The 19399-nt window shown below is 37.3% G+C and overlaps 1 protein-coding gene across 1 annotated transcript in view; it reads right to left on the bottom strand.

Annotated features, from left to right (window-relative positions):
• The window catches only part of Fstl5 (follistatin like 5), a 483380-nt gene that overhangs the window by 383617 nt on the left and 80364 nt on the right, over positions 1 to 19399 (bottom strand). Inside the window, exon 3 of the mRNA XM_051156911.1 lies at positions 1166 to 1414. Coding sequence (XP_051012868.1) covers positions 1166 to 1414 — 249 coding nt within the window. The remainder of the gene's footprint in view (positions 1 to 1165; positions 1415 to 19399) is intronic.

The following is a 19399-nucleotide window of genomic DNA, read 5'->3' as shown; positions in this document are numbered from 1 at the left end:
GTACGCTTTTATTCTATCATCTTATGTTAAAATAATAGGAAAACATTCTTCTCTTTCAAAGTCTAACTTAAACACTAAGTATTGACAGTACTGATTGAACTGAAAAGGCAATTTAAATCCACAGCATCTCCCATTTTTTTCTTTTTGCATCTCCCCTTTAATAATAGGATAAAGTGTTTTGAAAAATGTGCTCTGGCTGCAGTGTACAACTATAGTATTCATACACTTTCACATCAATAACTTGTTGTTTCTAGAAGCCACAATGACCAATTTAGCTCAAATGCAAGAATGAAATGTCCTGTAAATTCTATAGTGTGAACACAGCTAAGGGTATTCTGATTAACTAAGATGCAGGTATTCACTAAATTTCAAGAATCGACTTGATCATTGACCTGTTAGAATTGCTGATGTTTTCATATTTGACTTTAGAATTTAAGTAAGAGTCATAACACTAAAAAAGAAAATATCTCCTCCAACTTAAATAACCAAGTAACAAACCAAGGAATAAATGAATAAGTGATGATAAAGCCACTTGATGATTTATTTATAGAACATGACAAAATAGCATATCTAATTACTAATTTATAAGTAGTAAACCATCACTGCAATTGTATAAGTATAAAATAATACTTTAAAATGTTAAACTATTATTGCCTCAGATTTACTTTATTGTTATTGAAGTGGGCAATTAGAAGTCCCATATAATTTAAGTTGTATGCTGCAAATTGAAATTATTCTGTAGATCAGGAAGAAATGAGAAGATACCACAGCCCAGTTTGGCATTTTCGTGTCCCTACCCTACCTCCTGCCAACAACATTCTAGGTGCTTTCTTTGCACTTGTGAGATTTGGCCTACAGACTAAACTGCCTACCCTCTGTCCCTATAATAACTCCATGATTGGGAAGCCATATGGTGCAAATCTGAATTCCATATTAAATTGTGAGTGAGATTTTGGCCAGCATTATTCCCATAAATGAATATCAGAATTCTATTCATGCAAACTTCCATACACTGCTCCTTCTTGGGTTTTGCCAAGTTTATATTTACCTTTTTCTTTTTTATACACTTGCAGAGATAAAATCACAGTATGTTTGAAGCTCTATTCCACTAATCGACAGAAAAAGAGAGAGGACTATGACACCGTCGGCTTCATCCCTTTCTTACCTTTAAAGAAGCAGTCTTCATTGTGAACGATGGTGATCTTTTGCTTTTTCAGGCAGGCAGCTCTATGCACCTCACAGTGGTTTTCATAGAATTCCCCATCAGATCCACACACAGGTTTGTAGTGCTGTTTGCAAGTCTCCATGCAAGCACACTCTGCGTGCCTCGTCTCTCTGCTGATAACACAGTGCCTTCCCAAGCCACAGTACTTATTTTCACAAGATCCAAAGGGTCCATCATGAATTAGAAATTCTGGAAATAAAAAAGTACATTGTGGGTTTCCTTGTTGAAGTAACTGGTGCATTGCAAAATATCAGATGAAAAATATGTTCAAGAACTATCACAGAAATTTGGATCCCTGCTACACAATGAAGAACTGGCAACAAAACCTACAGAGGAAACATTTCATTTCGAATGCTATCAGGAACGTCTCTACATCTTCTCTTCCAGTCTTGGTCTCACTTCTCAGAGTAAAATAAGATTTGAGAACTTTTTGTTATATTAATTAATTATAATTTTAGACATTTTAAAGGTGTTATACAATATCAACCACTTTCACCATCCCCTCCTTACCTTCTCTGACCACCCGGCCCCCTCACAAATAGTCTGCTAACTCTGTTTTGTGAGCCACTGAAGTTAGCCAGGTCTGTCTATTTGACTGTAGGTTTGGAGTTATTCTGTGGAGTCTGATTGACTCTACATGACACCATCATAATGATTACAAAAAAAAATTGTAATCAGAGTTCAAAGTGCACCTTAAATCATATAAAAGAATTTTACACATATGAAACTCTATTTGCTACTTAGTATTATTGATCCTTCAAAAAGAACACTCATGAGACATACATACAAAATGAGATAAGTTTAAATATCAGTTAGATTTTATAAATTAGGTTCGTATATCACTATAGTTTTCGTCTTCGTACATTCACTAAATTTAAACCAGCTAAATTAAAATTAAATGAAAGCATATCAATGTCAGTAGAACAGGAACAAACAGCAACCTAACTTGTGACATATGTAGACCAAAACAAAACTTTGGGATAGACAGTTCTAACAAGTAGCTGAGGTAAAGGCAAGTAGGATCAGTCAGAGTTCAGTCAATCAAGTAGACCAGCAATTCATCACACCATGTCTAAACTGGGTAAAGGCTCATCACGCTGTGCCCAAATACCATGGTTGCTTATTGGCTGCCAATAATATAATTCCTCTGGTTTGCTTTCAATAGTCTATAATAACTCCCTGATCACACTGCAAGAGAATGCTCAGGCATTGTTGGTTTTGAAGGATATACAGCTCATGAATCATTATGTAGAAGTATGGTGTTCCTTCCTCTATTCATAATATAATAAGTCCAGCACCCTCTTAGACTAGAGACTACTTTGACTCTGTAACATGGAAACTAACTGAACAGAACACTACAGAGAAAGGATAGCTTAGCTATTGGCAGAAGGAGGGAAGGTAGCAGGATTCCAGCCACTATTCTACTCTCTTCCTACAGGTGCAAGGGATCTCAGAAGATGCAAGATTGTATGCTATATAAAAAGTACTAGTCAGAGTGTGAAGACCAGGGATGAAGCTGACATGAAATTATCCCACAGAATGATCATTATTAAGGATCATGATGAGGTGAGAGAGGTTCTCGTGTTTAGGATTTGAAGCGGGATGGCATGAAGAGCCCATAGGAGTGATATAACAGCATACAGGAGTCATAATGATGACAGAGAGAGAGAGAGAGAGAGAGAGAGAGAGAGAGAGAGAGAGAGAGAGAGAGAGAGAACACCTTAATGTTAAACCTGAAGAAGGATTGCATTAGAAAAGATAGTCACGATATGTCATGACAGAGCTCTGGAAAGAACAGAAGAACAGGCTTTTTAATTCCTATAAATTAAGAAAGCTTTTTACTTTAATAGGCTTCGTGGAGTTTTGAGAGGTCTATCTATGCCAGATGATTTACTCTAACCTACTGTACATGTCAAGGAATATGGATGGCAAACTTATCTTCCAAGGAGTAGAGGACTGGACTTGTGTTCTCCAGGTACCCTAACCTTTACAGCAGAGGTCTGTGGGCTGTCTGGCAGACTATCGGGGATTGGAGCAAGGGCTGATTTCAGAGAGAGAAAGAAGGTGGCTAAAGGGTCTTCAGTATTACAGTGGAAAGAAAGAAGGGTAAGTGAAATTGGTACTGCACAAAGGAGCTTTGATGAGTCATTATCTATGATGGGATGGGATGATGCAGTGAAACTACTGTTCAGCACTCACCTTTCATACTATAAATAAATCCTCACCCATGCTTATAAACACAGTGGGTCATCAAATAGGACTTTGTTTAAGTTGCTACTTAATAGGTCTTTGATGCCTAGCCATTGGTAAATAGACATTTGTCCATATTTTCCCAAGGCAAAACAAACAAATAAAAAGTAAATAGCACCCACTATTCAGATAAATACAGTTAATTTATTTTGCCTAAAATTTTCTCAACAAATGTAGTACATTGAAGTAGAAAATCTAAATTTATGTCATATATATGTATAAAAATAATGAGTGATTTGAATGTAGAAATAATAATAATATCCTTATTCTTATATTCGACCCTAGATGGCTACCATTACAGCACAAGAATTTGACTATCGTTGTTATGTTTCAAATAACTATATCTTTATTATTAAATAATATAATTCATTGAGAGAGTGCCATTTATTAAATAATGGTTTATTAAGAAGTGATCGTTTTACCTTTCGTCGTAAACTGAGACAGATCTTGCAAGTGCTTAGCTACCTTTGGCTGAGTTATGATAACAGGTGGTTGCACTATCTGGTACACTAATGTTGGTGTGATGTCAAGTGATTATATGATACAGGTTTTGGTATAATAACAGGAATTATCTGGTAAATGGGGTTGATGTGATAACAGGTAGTGCTATCAGGTACACTGATGCTGGGATGAAGACGGGTGGCTATCTGGCACAATAATGTTGGTTTGGTAGCAGGTGGCTCTTTCAGGTACAGTGTGGTTAATGTGTGTCTCTAAGAGTCTCTCTTCCTAAACTTATGTTTTTATATGCTGTTCTGATTCAGAGATTTCAATTAAAATATTAGCCACTTTGTAAACATTAATAGAATATTTTCAAGTCTAGTTAAAAGTTGTTTGTTGCCTATTGTTGCTAAATTTAAGGAAATGCAATTAATTTATATGAAACCCCCAAGTTGAATATGTAAATGAAAAGCAAGAACATGTCCTTTTTGATGGTAATTAATGATAACCAATGTTAAATTTAAGTTTCAGCTGATGTTAAATCAATTAAATGTGATCAGCGTGTCAAAGTTTTTCAAAGTACAATCAGATAACACATTTAATTAATTTTAATTAAGGATTTATATCATGGTAACTTGTAGCTTGATAAAGCGGCATTTATTTTGCCAACAATGGAATATATATTTGGATCATTTGATAATTTCTGTGCCTTCCTAGCATTACTAAATGTTCAAATTGCAAACATTGAAACATTAAAAGCTTAATGTCAAACAAAAAAGCAGACTTAACAAAAATTATTGTAAAGATATTTGTCCTAGATTCACAATCATAATCTTCTTCTCTATAATATATTTATATATATATTTATTATCTATATATTGTTTGATCTGAAAGTTGTTGTCAGATACTACTATAACAAGGCTACAGACCTTAGCACACTGCCTCCATGATGGACATACCAGTCAGGGTATAAAACTCAGCACTTAGCACCGCCTGAGAAAACTAAAATGAAAGCCTAATTCGCCAAAGTCCATATAGTTCTGGGAGAGTCTCACAATGTACTGACCTTGCTTTTACCTTCTGTGGTTCTGCTTCTAGCTAACTATTCTTTTTAAGTGCAGTAAGTCAACCCAGATCAAGGTTCTTGTGCTTAAAATCACATACTAAGAAAGGCTTGGGGTTACACTAGGATCCCCAAGACCCAGTGTAGTTGCTAACCAACTAAAAAGACTTTCTATTCACTTAAACTCATGCCAGAACAATCTTCTTTAGTGAATACTCACAACATATACTTAACATTGAGTGAATCTTTAGAAAATGAATTTCTTTTTATATGTAAGTTGTGATATTTCTTGTTCTGGAATGCAAAAATAGAAAGTAACTGAAAATCTCTTCCAATGGCTTACAAAGGAGGTAAAAGAATGCTTTAGAGGAAAAGATCTAGAGGTCTGGTGAGGGACACAAAAAAGATTAAGAGACACATCACCAAGTCAGATGTTACAGCTGAGAATGAGCATTCAGAAGAGATAAAAAATGTAAAAAATAAAATAAAATAAAATCTTCCATATACATGTTTTTAAACACGAAAATGAAGTCACCAACTCCTGTAGCCCAGAGGGACTCCTAGTAGAGGAAGGGGAACACCAACCCATCCACAAAACCTTCAACCCAAATTTTGTCTTTTCTACAAAAAGGGTAGGGGTAACGACGGAGCATGGTTGAGGGAGTGGTAAACCAATGACTTGCCCAAATTGTGACCCATGGGAGAGAACCAACCCCTTGAACTATTAATGATACTCTGCAATGCTTGCAGAAAGAAACCCAGCATAACTGCCTTTTGAAAGGACTCATCCAGCAGCTGATCAAAACAGATGCAAAGACCCAGAAGCAAAGAATAGGATGAACCTGAGTTCTGAGGAAGAGTGGGAGGACGGACAGAGGGAGCCAGCAGGGGCAAAAAGACATCACAAGAAGACTTACAGAGTCAACTAACCTGGGCCCTTGAGGGCTCACAGATACTGAATCACCAACCAAAGAGCATGCATGGACTGTGCGTAGATCCCCTAGAAACATGTAGCAGATGTGCAAGGCGCTCAACATGTGGCATTAGGGGCTCTTTCTGACTCTGTTGCCTGCCATTCGATCCATTTTCCCTAGATGGGCTGCCTTGTCAAGCTACAGTGGAAGAGAATACGTTTAGTCCTGCTTTAACTTGAAGCGCCAGAGTGGGTTGCTACCATTTGGAGGCTTCCCTTAGGAAGAAGGAGAGGAGAGAGGAGCATGGGAGGAGGGGCAGTGAGGGTGGGCCTGGGAGGAGAGGAGGGGAGGGGCTGGGATCAGGCTGTAATGTGATTAAATTATGTAATAAATTTTTAAAACGTCAAAAAAAAATCCACAACATTTAATTAGTGTCACCATTTCACTAATTGTTTCTCCTAACATGTGTTATGTCAAAATGTAGGTTTTTTTTTTTTTATAGCAAATCTAACCTGTTTATAGAAGAGGGATGAAATCTTTTACTTTCATACTTTTGTCTGACCTGATATTATAGTAGTAAATCAAGAGGTAATTAACAAATTCCTTTTAATCTCTCAATAACATAATCTCTTTGTTTAAAGACAAAATAAACCCAGCAGTGTCTAGGATGACTAAGACGAATTGCTCACCTGCACTGAAAACTCACGCATGGATAATGCTCAAACTAAAAACATTTACATAATCTTAAATATCTTCAACTATACCAAATGCAAACAAATTTAGTCCTATGTGTTTTAAGTTAGTCTTTTATTCTAAAGGGTTGGTGCTTGTTTCACATGGGTAAGTGTCACTTAGGCTTTAAAATATAACATTTCATTGCCAATCCACACCAAGGATGGTGTTAGCAAGTTAATTAACAGCTCAAGTCTCATATTACTAATCAAATAACATGTAGATAGAATTCTGTATGTACTGCTTGCAGAAGTACATCAATAAATAAGAGAAATGTCGACAAAGTTGATAATGTTGCCGCTCATTTGCTGAGAAGATTAGTACACATAGCATCGAACATGTCTGGCATGAAATATTTGATTAAGAAATGTAGTGATTGTAATCAAGAATAATAATTTGCTATGGATTTAGCCCATAGGATGTGTGAGTAACTTGGCTATAATGAGTGTCTTCCCAACAAGCTGTGTTGTTGGATCTGGGTAAATGGTACCTGCCTGTATTTCTGAAGCTCTTGAATTGTAGGTAGATTGGCATTAAGTTCTGGGCCAACATGGTCTACACGACAACTCTTATAACGAAATATAGACATAAGCAATGCACATCAAGGAATTGTTACAATGAGTGTGCTTGGAAATAACACCCTTAAAATTGCCAAGACTATCTTAACACGATATTTTTCTCTGCTGCCAAAAAGTTAAAAATAATTAAGAAATTTTAAGAAACTGAAATGAAGAAAAGGAGAAACAAGAAAGACTCAAAGGAGGGATTCAAAAGTGTCTATTTGCATGACTTCATATTTTGATTTAGAGTCATAAGCATCCATTTTGTGATAATATGACATCCATATATAGACAGTTGGAACACCAAAATAAAATTGTAGTTTGTACATTGTAAAATAGAAAACGGATTCATTTCTCATAGATTTCATGGCCAGAGACAAGTGACACAAACAACTGCAAGGCACTCAGAGGATTGCACAGTAGGACCTTTCCATGACCTCCATGATTGGGGTCCAGATGTCTGCTTGTTGCCCTGCTAATATGGTTGACAGTTTGCTCCTGTGTCACTACTGCAGACAATCCATTTGAAGAGAATTTCTTCTCTACCTTATTTGAAACTTCTTCCTAGGTTTTGAACAACCTATCAGATCTTCGGCCATTCTGCAGGAGTATATCATTAAGGTCAAAATAATCTGAAATGCAGAGAATTCTCATAAAACCTCCCACCACACCAGCCAAAGCACATTGCACCAATATGCTGTAGCAAGTACTATGCCATGAATTGTCATTGTGAAATATTTTCATTTACAGTGATTCTACTTAGCCTTTTCTCCCTGTACCTGCTTTCCTTAGGCTCTGACAGCTACTAATCATTTGAACAGATGTCCTTAGTTAGTGCATTCTAGAATATACTGTACTTGAAATAAAACACTATACAGAGATGCAAAAGTGGAGGGCTCAGTCCCATGGAGGAGAGTGGGAACCAGCGATCCCTCCACCAAAGGGATCTGCCTGCTCCTTCACCTTGGAGCAACCTGCCCTTTGCCTCATCAATGAGTGAAGGTTCATCCACGACCTCATTTTTCAGTACTCTCTGCATAGGGGTCCCTCGGAGGGACTGCTATGCCCAAGAAAAGGAATGGAAGCTCCAACACGCTATCATAGCTCTAGCCTTTAATGTCACTGCAACTTTGTAATTTTTTTTCTTAAAGTGAAACACTAATACATTCATTAGGTTGCTCAAGAGTAAACAACACCTTATTACCCTCTTCTTGTGAATGAGAACATATTTAATCTGTGCTGTGAGATCAAAATAGTAAGTTTCCCACAGTGAGCGCCAAACAGTTTCACAAGAAATCCCTATTCACCAAGGAGAGGATAGTTCCTGGATAGCAACGTCTCAGTTATAGATTCCAGCCAAATAGACACCACTTGCCTAGAATCCTGTATTGCAGAACCAATAGATTGACTTTTGTCCTTGACTCTCTTCAAGATCCAGGCAATCCAACCTACTAAGCTGCCTGTGGAGTCTGCAAAACATCTGTTTGAATTGGTACTGCCCTGATAACTCTCAGGGGCACAGACAGGAGTGGTGGGAAACTATAAGCTTATATCAAGAATACAGGAGAATATTAATGAATGGCATTTGGACATAAGCCTAATTTTTTTAAACTTTCTTTTTAAATGGTGATGGTAAGGGCAACCCAAAGCAAACTCCTCTGTCATGGTACCGTTTACAGAGAGGCTTGGTGCAAAGGCGTGAGTAACTGTCATCCTTCCTTGCACACATGAAGGAGTTTGCAGATGAAAGTAGACACCATCCACTCCTTGCATTTCTCCTTGTTCTTTCTGCTGTCAAATGGTGGCAGTCTGCCCCTCACCTGACTCAGGTAGCATTTTCTATTTTTTTTTTTTAAGGATGATTAAGAAATGGTTTTTAATAAGAGGATGAAGAGAAGATGGGGAGAAAGCATTACTGTGAAACAAAACAAAAAATCAAAACCAGATATAGTACAATATTTATAACTGAAAGTGGCTGAAAACCCTACATGCTAACAGGCAATATAACACAAAGCTAAAGTAGAAAGTAATGGGAAATGGCAGTCATGGGCCTAACAACAAGGGCCTTTAAGTAGACTGCTGAATGTGATGGACCTGCCTTTGTTGGTTGAGAGCCACCTTTGGGGTATCCAATTTTCTTTTTTTATTAATATTTTATTAATTTATTCTTATTACATCTCAATCAAAATATCCAGAACTACTCAGCTCTTCAGCGGTGAGTTTTCACAAAGGTCAACCATTCATGATGTCTCTGTGAATGCCACAAATGGTGTCACTTCAACTGCCCATGTATGACTTTCCACCCTTTTGTGAGAAAGTTGGTGAATTTTTTCCTCATCTAACGCACACAGAAAGCTTACTGCTCAAGCAAAGATACCAAGCGGGAGACACCACAATGAGCTAATTGCTGTTGGACTTTAAGACAAGACTTTTCTCGGCGCTACTCTGCAGAAGATTAGGACATTTTCAAACTCTGTATCAAATCTGACATCATTCTCAGTCTCTCCACTATATGTGATTCCTCTTCCCCTGAGATCTCCAATTATCTTGAGTGACTAATAGGATGATTCCAACTTTGCTTTATAGTTTTGTAACCTTCCATACTTAAATATTTCAAATTCTCTTATTTAAAAAAGTAAATGAACTAACATTTCCCAATATATAATGTTAGTAAATGAAATATGAATTGATTTTCTTTAAATAATTTTGACTTTAGGGAATTGTAAAAATTTAGAAAATAATGCAGATTTTTAAATCCCTGTTTTCTCTAAATATCTGTGTGCATACACTACCATAGATATATATATATTACTCAAGCTAATTTGTTTTTAATATGCAGTACTGAATATATAAACATAATTATGTTCCTTTTTAAACACTTTTAACCCACTCTAAAGTAGTGATTTTTATATTTGTGTGTGTGTGTGTGCATGAGCGAGAGAGAGAGATAGAGATAGAGAGAGAGAGAGAGAGAGAGAGAGAGAGAGAGAGAGAGAGAGAGCGAAGTGTTCTAGAGAATGCAAACAAAATAGACAAGCTTGTTATATAAATAACGGGTATTTGTTTAGTGGTTCTGTGAAATATGACTCTAAGTTTTTAGGTGAGTGAGGGGAACATATTATTTACTGAGCAGATTCCCTTTGTGCAAAAATTTCAAGTACCTTAAAACTTAAGATTTACAGTTAACCCTAAAGTGCAGAGGCCTTATTTTTTCCGTTAATAGATTACTAGTTCCCCACAAATACACCGTCGTTTCAGGAGTCTAGAGGTGTATGCAGTCTGAACAGAGTTGGAACATGTTGACTTTAGGCACTGTTTCAGTGCCTTGTCCTACAGAACCAATTAAAAGTTTCACTGCCATAGAATTAGCCTTTATGTTAAGGATCTTCGGGCTAAGCTGATGATCACTTGAGCATGATATTGGGAGTTTGCTAAAAAGTATTCACTAATGCCATCCACAGTGAAGCTTTACAGTTGAAGATATTTACCGAGGGCCCTGAAATACCAAGCCATAATTTTTGCTGTTCCATCTTTCGTCATCCCCTTTTCATCTTCCTTTTTTATAAAATAGGCTCTTCCATGTATCCCATGGTAGCCTTGAACTTATAGTCATCTAATGGTTCTGTGTGTACCACAGTCTCCTGAGCTTTGGCTTGAGGGCGTGAACTCTCAGCACAAAGTAACACCCTGTCAATCAAGATCTGAAAGACTACATGACCTGGACAGGTAAGAAAACTCTCACATGGACCATCAACACAAAGTAAACATGTAAACAATGTAAAATTAAATTAAACCGTGAGGAAACTGATAAACAATACCAACAACCCTGTAACATCGATTTACACTCACAAAAAATGAGAGCACAGGTGTCCTTGAAATAAAAAAAAAAGTCTTAATTAAAAAATAGAATGGACTACTTAGATTTATTTTTAAAACTATGATATTTACATAAAATTCACAATATAAATATAGAATGCAAAATTAAGAAAATCACATAGAAAATAAATAAGGGACTATAAAAGATAATATAGAAAAGAGAAATGTCAAATCATATTAACCATCAGTTCCTAAGTTTCTAAAGCCAAATAATAGTCGTCCAGATGAACAGGGAAGAAAAACAGATGGTAGGAAGTAATTAATAAATTATTAAAGTATTTCCCAGAAGTTAAAAAAAATGAATTGCCAAATTTAGAGACATCATACAACATAAATGAATTATATTATACACTTATCATGACATACTCTGAAATTTAGAAATAATGAAGGTAAAGAATTGTTTCTACAAGTTTGTGAAAAAGAATAAAATGTTCAGTCATGTAAAATTGAATACAAATTCATTTGCGTTTTATTTCAAAGCTGAAAGAGAAAGATGTACAATTTTGAAGAGACAAAACCTAGAGCTGCACTCATTGCCCTGGTCTCTCCACACACTCTTTCTGCTACAGCAGGTACGACATTTCTTTTTTTCCACAGAGGACCTTCAGCTTTGGCTTTCTCCTGACATTTGGAGAAAGGAAATGATAAACACACAAACAAAACTTACAAGCCTCTCCTTTTGTATCCCTGTCTAATGATTTTCTTAGTTTATGATCCACACTGACACCTCCACTAGCCTGTACTACCAAAATTCTAGACTTTAGTATCTAGGTACCCGTCAACAGATGAATGAGTACATTATACACTTGTGTAATAAAAGCAACAACACTTCACAAAGATCATTCACCCCAACTAAGATGGAATCCTTCTACGTTGCAAACTTGGTTCAATATATCAATATAGAAAACATGACATAGATAGACCTAAGTATAGAAATGACATGAGGACATGATAGATACAGAAAAAATACCTCTGATAACACTCCTTCCTGATGCAAAAGAAATTAGGACTAAAAGGAACATACTCGTCCCTACTGTAGACAGGAATGTGGAGTCAAAAACTAAAGCAGAGACCAAGAAAAAATGTCTTACTGGCTGGCACACAATGACTTGGTCAGCTATTTTTAGCTTAAATATCCAAGGCCCCCCTAGCTAGGAATGCCACTGTACACAGTAGACAGGATCCTATTATATCAATTAGCAATCAAGAAAATGGGCCCACAGATGTGCACACAGGCTAATCTGACGGCGAGGCATGCCCTCATCTGAGATTTCCTATTCCCATATGTTAAGGGAATAGGTTTGTGTCCAGTTAAAAAAAAAAACTAACCATCCATGAAAGGAGCAAAGGTTGAAAATCTAGATAAAGAAAAGAAAGAGTTATCTGTTTTAGACATAGTACAAGTAGAATTGAACTTCAGTTCAATATAAAAAAATCCATCACAAAATCAGAAGCAAAAGGCAATAGTGTATTATCTTTACCTAGTCTTTATAAATATGTCTGAGACATCTAGTTTGCTTTGGTTAAGCACCGGTTTACTATCTTAAGAGGATGGGAATTCATCCCTGTGCTTTAAACATTTTGCAGGGGATTAATGCTGCTTGGCATTGAACATAACTTGACAGAAATCTCATTTAGAAACCTGAAAATCAATATCATTAATTAATGTCATTAATGTATTTAAGAAATATATAAAGAATGATGCCAAACTTAGAAATATAATGGTAATCAGGGTATTTTAGTTCCTTATGAGATTGAAATTAGAATATATTGCTAATCTGGTGAGAAAATAAAATTACATTACACAACAAGAGAAGTAACCATAAAAACTATGACATTAGTGACTTTAGAGATGGATCCATTGGTAAAAGCACATTTTGCCAACCAAGCCTGAGGACCTGAGTTTGATTTCTGAAATCTACATAATGGGTGGAGAAAAACAACTCCTGAGTGCTGCATTGCGATGTACGTGCATTATGTGCTGACTACCACACAAATGCACACATACACACAGAGAGCAAATTAATAAAGTAATACTTAAGTAAATAAAAAATAATGTAAAAGATATATGTTTATTCTTAACAGCATGAAATTAGCAAAATCATACTTTTAAATATTTTTATTGAAAAAACATTTTTCTCTAATATATATATATCCTGACTACAGTTTGCCTTCCCCCTACTCCACTAACTTCCCTGCCCCTCACCTCCTTTCTGACCCAGATCCAATCCCCCTCCATTTCCTCTTCAGAAAAGAATAGACTTTCAAGAGAGGACAGCCAAACAGGACAAAACCAGATGCAATAAGACGAGGGAAAAACCATCATATTCAGGCTGGGCAAGGCAACATCATAGCAGGAGAAGAGTCTCAAGACAAGCTAAAGCCTCACACAAACACTTGCTTCCACTCTCAGGAGTTCCACAAAATCACCAAGCTAACAGCTATAGCACATACAGAGAGGACTGGACACCCATGCAGGCCCTCTGCTGGCCGCCTCATTCTCTGTGAACCTACCTAAGCATCCTTTATGGGGTTCGATGGGCCGTGGTCTCCTAGTGTTCTCCAACTCCTCTGACTCCTATATTTCCTTTCATAAGACAAGTTTGTAATGAACTAAGCATACATTAAATTATATAACCATTTGCTATTGGCCCAGGGCAAGGTTCATTATCTCTACTAATACTAGACATACATATTATAAATAATTTCAGATTCATATGGTCCCGAAATCGTGAAGATTGGTGGACCACAGGATTGTTTTAGCTGCCTTTCTACACCATTATATAATATCATAGAAAATCAAATACACTCTTATAAAACATACTTTTAAAACATGATGTTCCCTGGATGGGGAGACCTGGTGGCACTCAGAGGAAGGATAGCAGGCTACCAAGAAGAGACTTGATACCCTATGAGCATATACAGAGGGAGGAAGTCCCCCTCAGTCACAGTCATAGGGGAGAGGAGTAAGGAGAAAATGGGAGGAAGGGAGGAATGGGAGGATACAAGGGATGGAATAACAATTTAGATGTAATATGAATAAATTAATAAAATATATTAAAAAACATGATTGCTCACTTTTGGTATTAAAGGATTGCATGTTAACATGATAAATAATGAAAGGGGCTGGAAAATGGCTCAGTGATTAAGAGAATTTACTAGTTCAGTTTCCAGCAATCATATTGAGAGTTCTTTTTGTTGTTGTTGTTTTTGGGTTTTTTTTTTTTTCAATACAGGGTTCCTCTGTGTAGCCTTGGCTGTCCTGGACTCACTTTGTAGACCAGGCTGGCCTCGAACTCACATCGATCCACCTGCCTCTGCTTCCCAAATGCTGGAATTAAAGGCGTGTGCCACCACATCTGGATTCCAACTCTGACTCCAGGAAACCTAATACTTCTGGCCTCATTGACACGCACATACAGACCCCATGCCTATACATAATTTAAAATATAAAATTAGAGTTTAAAATACAAAGTTAAGTTATGAGACAGAACAAGCGGGGACTGTTTTTCCTTCAGCTATCACCACGCTCCTAATATTTTCCTTCTTTCATCATTGAGATTCAGGGGGGAGAGGTCCTAATTTCTGGAGGCTACTGTTTCTTAAGTTCTGATGGGCCAGTTATACGTGTGTTGTTTCTTGTTTTAATGTTGTAATTGTCTAATTTACTGTGACTCAGACTCTCCTATCAGATTCTGTCTTTCTATTTAATTCTCTTTCACTCCATGAAGATTAAAAGTGCAGAAATAACTCATTGTTCAATCCTTTTGAGTCACCTTGGATTACAGAACAGAAGGAGATTTAAAGCTCCCCCAGACGTAGGTGAGCCTCCAGGGTAACACAGCCCTGATAAGAACAATTACCTCTGATGACTGAGTCATATCCTAAAGCAGATATGATAGGAGCTCCCCTCTGGATACAGCAATTATTAACAAGTTAACAATCTATGTGACTCTATGCAGGACCTCAGCAGGGAAAAATGTGGGACCATATCTTGCTCATGATTCCTAAACTATTTATGCTTATTGTACCTTTCATTGGTCTTTTATCTAGTTTAACCTATAGGTCAAGTCAGTGCTCAAGGTATCAACCCCTTTTAGTGTTTTTCCCCCAGTGTGTCCACATTGAATGATCTCGTTGCTTTTTATCATTACTCATCTTTGTGAATGCTGTACTGGTATGTGTGCCTCAGCCTAGTGCTTAGGCGTGCCTATGTAGACCAGAAGAGGGTGACAGATCAGGAACTAGAGTTACACTTATCAGCTACAACATGGATGCTGGGACAAACTCTATATTCTGTAAGATATTTAAAACATTTAAATTTATAATTTAAAATATTTCAAAACATAATGTTCTGGAAGATCCCAGAAGAGAAGGCAGAAAGACTGTAACAGCCCAGGAAATCTATGAGATTGTGTCTCCTACATTTCCAGGAGCTCAATTACAATTATGTTGGATGTATGTAGTTTGCCTATGAGTAGCTAAAACTTTTTTCTCACTATTATCTGCATCTATGTTCTATTTGAGATATATTCTGCTATAAAGTATTAGATATCAGAAATTTTACTTTCTGGTATATTTTATTCCATTCTATTTTTTATACTATTTGATGTGGTTTTCAATTTCGAGATACAATTTACACTTTAGTTTTATATTCTATATTTCTAATTAACACACTAAATTTTTCTTCAAGTGGTTTGAGTGTACGGAATGAGTTATCATGTCTCTATAATGTTCTTAGTTAATCTTTCTATAATTTCTGCCATATAAAAGTATATTGTAAGTAACTGGTATTGCTAATTTTTTATTCTACTTTTCTGATTCTTATATATGAATTCATTCTTTTCATTCTATTTTTGTTGTGTATTTTTGTTGTTACTTCTTTTGTAAGACAAGGTGTCAGGTAGCCCAGGCTAGGTTGAAGCTCATTATGTAGTCAATGCTGGCTTATTCATGCCTTTGCCTCTAGAATGCTGGCCTTATAGGTGGTTGTCACTATACAGAGATCATGTTTGCTTAATATCAGGCACTTTATACTTTTTATTTAAATATTTCTACGTAATTTTCTAGGAAGAAAACAAGTTACTTAGAAAAAAATAGTAAACTTTGAAGCTATGTCTGTATGGTCTAGAACTTTCAGTAATCCATTGCTACATTTGAACTAAGGCACAACTCATGAATTCTTGCAGTGCTTGCTTCCTCGGTCATGAAACGTTTGCTCTTGAATGGCAAGAAAAGTGTTTATCCAAGTCCACTGTGGAATTCAGGGACTGTACCAGTCGAACTTTCACTTGAGTTTCCCCCCACCACAGTGCATTTTCTCATATCTACTCTACAATGCAGTGGAAGAGGGATTAATGGTAGACCAGATACCATAAAGAAAACATTGCAAACCCTGAGAATTCAGATGAAGACTGGAGTAAGGACTTCTGCTGGTGCCCTCTTTTTACCTCTGCAGCTCTTTCCAAGTAATGTGTGCTTTGAACTCTTACTGTGTGACCCTCCACAGAATCTCTGTTCAATTTCAGTTCAGAAAAACTGCTGCGTTATCCCTTTGTGATAGTCGACAAACTGTCTAATCCATTCCTGCAGGGCCCTAGATCGCATATGGGTGATTGCCTTTTCTGAGGGTCACTGCCCATTCTTCCCTGATGTCTACATCTTATAAAAGCTTTCATTATTTCGCCTCCACCTTTTTTAGCTGCTTCTTTAGGAGTAGAAATACTTCATCTAAGCTAGAAACACAAGTATTGCAAGAAATTGAAGTTCTACTATCAGAAAACAATCAGGTTATAAACAGTGGCAAACGAAGCTTCCACCAGTAAAATATAGCATATATATATATATGCAGATCACTCACTCTAAGATATATTTTTAAAATTTCTATTGTATGGTTAATGTGAAAATAAAATTCAACAATTAATTAAAATCACTCTACAGTTTAAATCATGATACTTCAAGTACAAATCTTTGGAAGTAACATTTCAATATGGCTTTATCTTGGCACAGGTACTATATTAAAATTCCAACTTAGCTCTTATAATAAAACAAGAGGCAAGATCTGATCTCTCTTTAACTCCAGTCACTGCAAATTACAGAAAAGTTGTTCCATCCAGGAAAGCAAGATCTGGGTTAGTGAGTCGGTATTTGAAATAAGCCAGATTCAACAGCACATTTCTGAACTAATTTTTTTAAACAGCCAGTATACACCTACAAATATATTGCAAGCTATAAAAGAACTAAAACAGTTTTGGGAACAGATTCTGCAAACCAACTACATACAAAGAACCACTTTAAATATAAATATGTGATAATCTCCTACATATGTACTGTTTTGTTAAAAATATTAGAAACTGTAGATTTTCTAAAATATTGAATAATGAAAACACAATTAGTGTTCTCAATGTATTATTATAATTATGATTATCATTATGTCATTTATTATCTAAGAGTTCTATCTTTTCAGGTAAAATGTAGCCATATACATTATATTTTGGAACTGTTTACCTAAAAATATATAGTTATCAGCTGTCCCTCAGCTGCATCGAAAAAGGGAGTCTAGGTTCTCTGCTTGCAATGTCCTTGGTTGGTGCGTCAGTTTGTGCAGGCCCCTGTGGGTCCAGATCTACCAGTCTTGATAGTCTCTTTGTGGAGCTCTTAACACCCCCTTCCCTTCCTTCCACCCCCAACTCTTCCATACAATTCTCAGGGCTTCACCCAGAGTCAGTCTAGGAGTCCCAGTATCTGTTCTGATCATCCACTGGGTGGAGTCTCTCAGAGGACATCTATGTTGGGCTAATATCCACTTATAAGTGAGTATATACAATGCGTGTCTTTTCTGGGTCGGCCTTGCCTCACTTAGGATAATCTTTTCTGGTTCCATCTATTTGCCTGCACATTACTTATTCACTTTATACCCCAATTGTATCCCATTCCCTCCTTTCTTTTCTGTCTCACCCTCCCACTCTCTTCCCCTACCTCTCAGAATAGGGGAGCTCCCACACATACCCATCCCAGGGCTGAGCTCATGAGCCCAGTCTTTTTTCTATTTGGGAGAGTTCATTAATGAAAATGGGACATTCACTCTAACCAGGGAATCCACCCCTGAAACTACTGACAAAGGAAGAACTGAAGCTGGTTTAGGCTGAGTGGGTGGAAAAGGAGGGGGCTTTGCCATTGCATAAGAGTGGGTAGGGTGGGGGTAAAGCTGATGATGGGTGAAAGTGCCAAAGTAGGACAGTTAGAGTGGCTTGTTGCTTGAGGAGGGAAGAGAAGGCTGAAGAAGCCAGAGAAGGGGGTGGGACTGTGGTTTGGGGCCAGTGGGGAAGGGGCTTGTTAGCTGGATTAAGGGTTATAGAGGATTCTTCTGGTTGAGGCTTCATAGTTAGAAGGAGCTAAATGAGGTAAAAGGAAGAACAAAGGAAAGTTTGGATCAAAGAAAAGAGAAAGCTTAAATATAGGGAATCTTCCTCCGTTTACCCAATTGCCAGCAGTATTTTTAAAGGTTCTGTACAACATTGAAATCTAGGGTGCCATTAGGCAGTCATTTGGATCCGTTATCTAAGGGATATTATGGCCGAGTTTGGCTGCAAATGCATATAAGCTTAGAAGCTCTTACCCTGGGTGCTAGGTGTAGGGATCTGAAGTTCTCCAAAAGGCATCCCAGCGGGGAACTTGAAGGTATGGACACCACTCCCGTTGGTGAAGAGAGAAGTAAAGTAGTCACGAGCCTGGACCCAAGGCATCCCAAAGGGCACAGAGGCATAGAGAAGAGTTGGTTCAAGCTAGCCAAGTGGGTCATTATGGGCTGGTCAGGGACCAGGGCAGGCACAGGAGTAAACACCGTGTCACTTAGTACAAGGTTTTCAATGAATGAGAAAGAGAGAGAGAGAGAGGAAACTCTACTGGTGGAAGAGAAAGCATCACCCAGGAAAAGGGTCTAAAGGTCGGAGAAAACAGCTGGCTGTAACCATAAAGACCATGGTGGCCAGGGGTTCCTCTGTCTCCAAGGATACCAGAGGGGTACTGGACAATCAACAGCCAGTCCCTCTGGCCCAGGAAAGCATTCACTCTGATCAGGAAGGGGAAATTCAACAATCAGCTGGTGCTGTGTGTGACAATGTAGTGATCAGATGGCATGAAAGTGAGTTTGTCACATACAGACTCAGAATAGGGTCCCGGAGTGGCTTTGACCCACAATGGGGGAGCACAAACGCCAGAAGAGCCTATGGAGTCATAGCAGAAATGTTGGGACTTAGGTGGTAGAATCCATAAAGTCAAACCATGTGACAGGTCCTATGGGGGAGGTTTATTAAGGGAGAAGACTCAGAGGCTGCCT

Source organism: Acomys russatus, chromosome 15 (genome assembly GCF_903995435.1).
Source record: "Acomys russatus chromosome 15, mAcoRus1.1, whole genome shotgun sequence".
In the NCBI taxonomy this organism is placed as follows: domain Eukaryota; kingdom Metazoa; phylum Chordata; class Mammalia; order Rodentia; family Muridae; genus Acomys; species Acomys russatus.
Note: the sequence above shows the minus strand (reverse complement) of the source record. Positions and strands in the feature narration are given on the sequence as shown.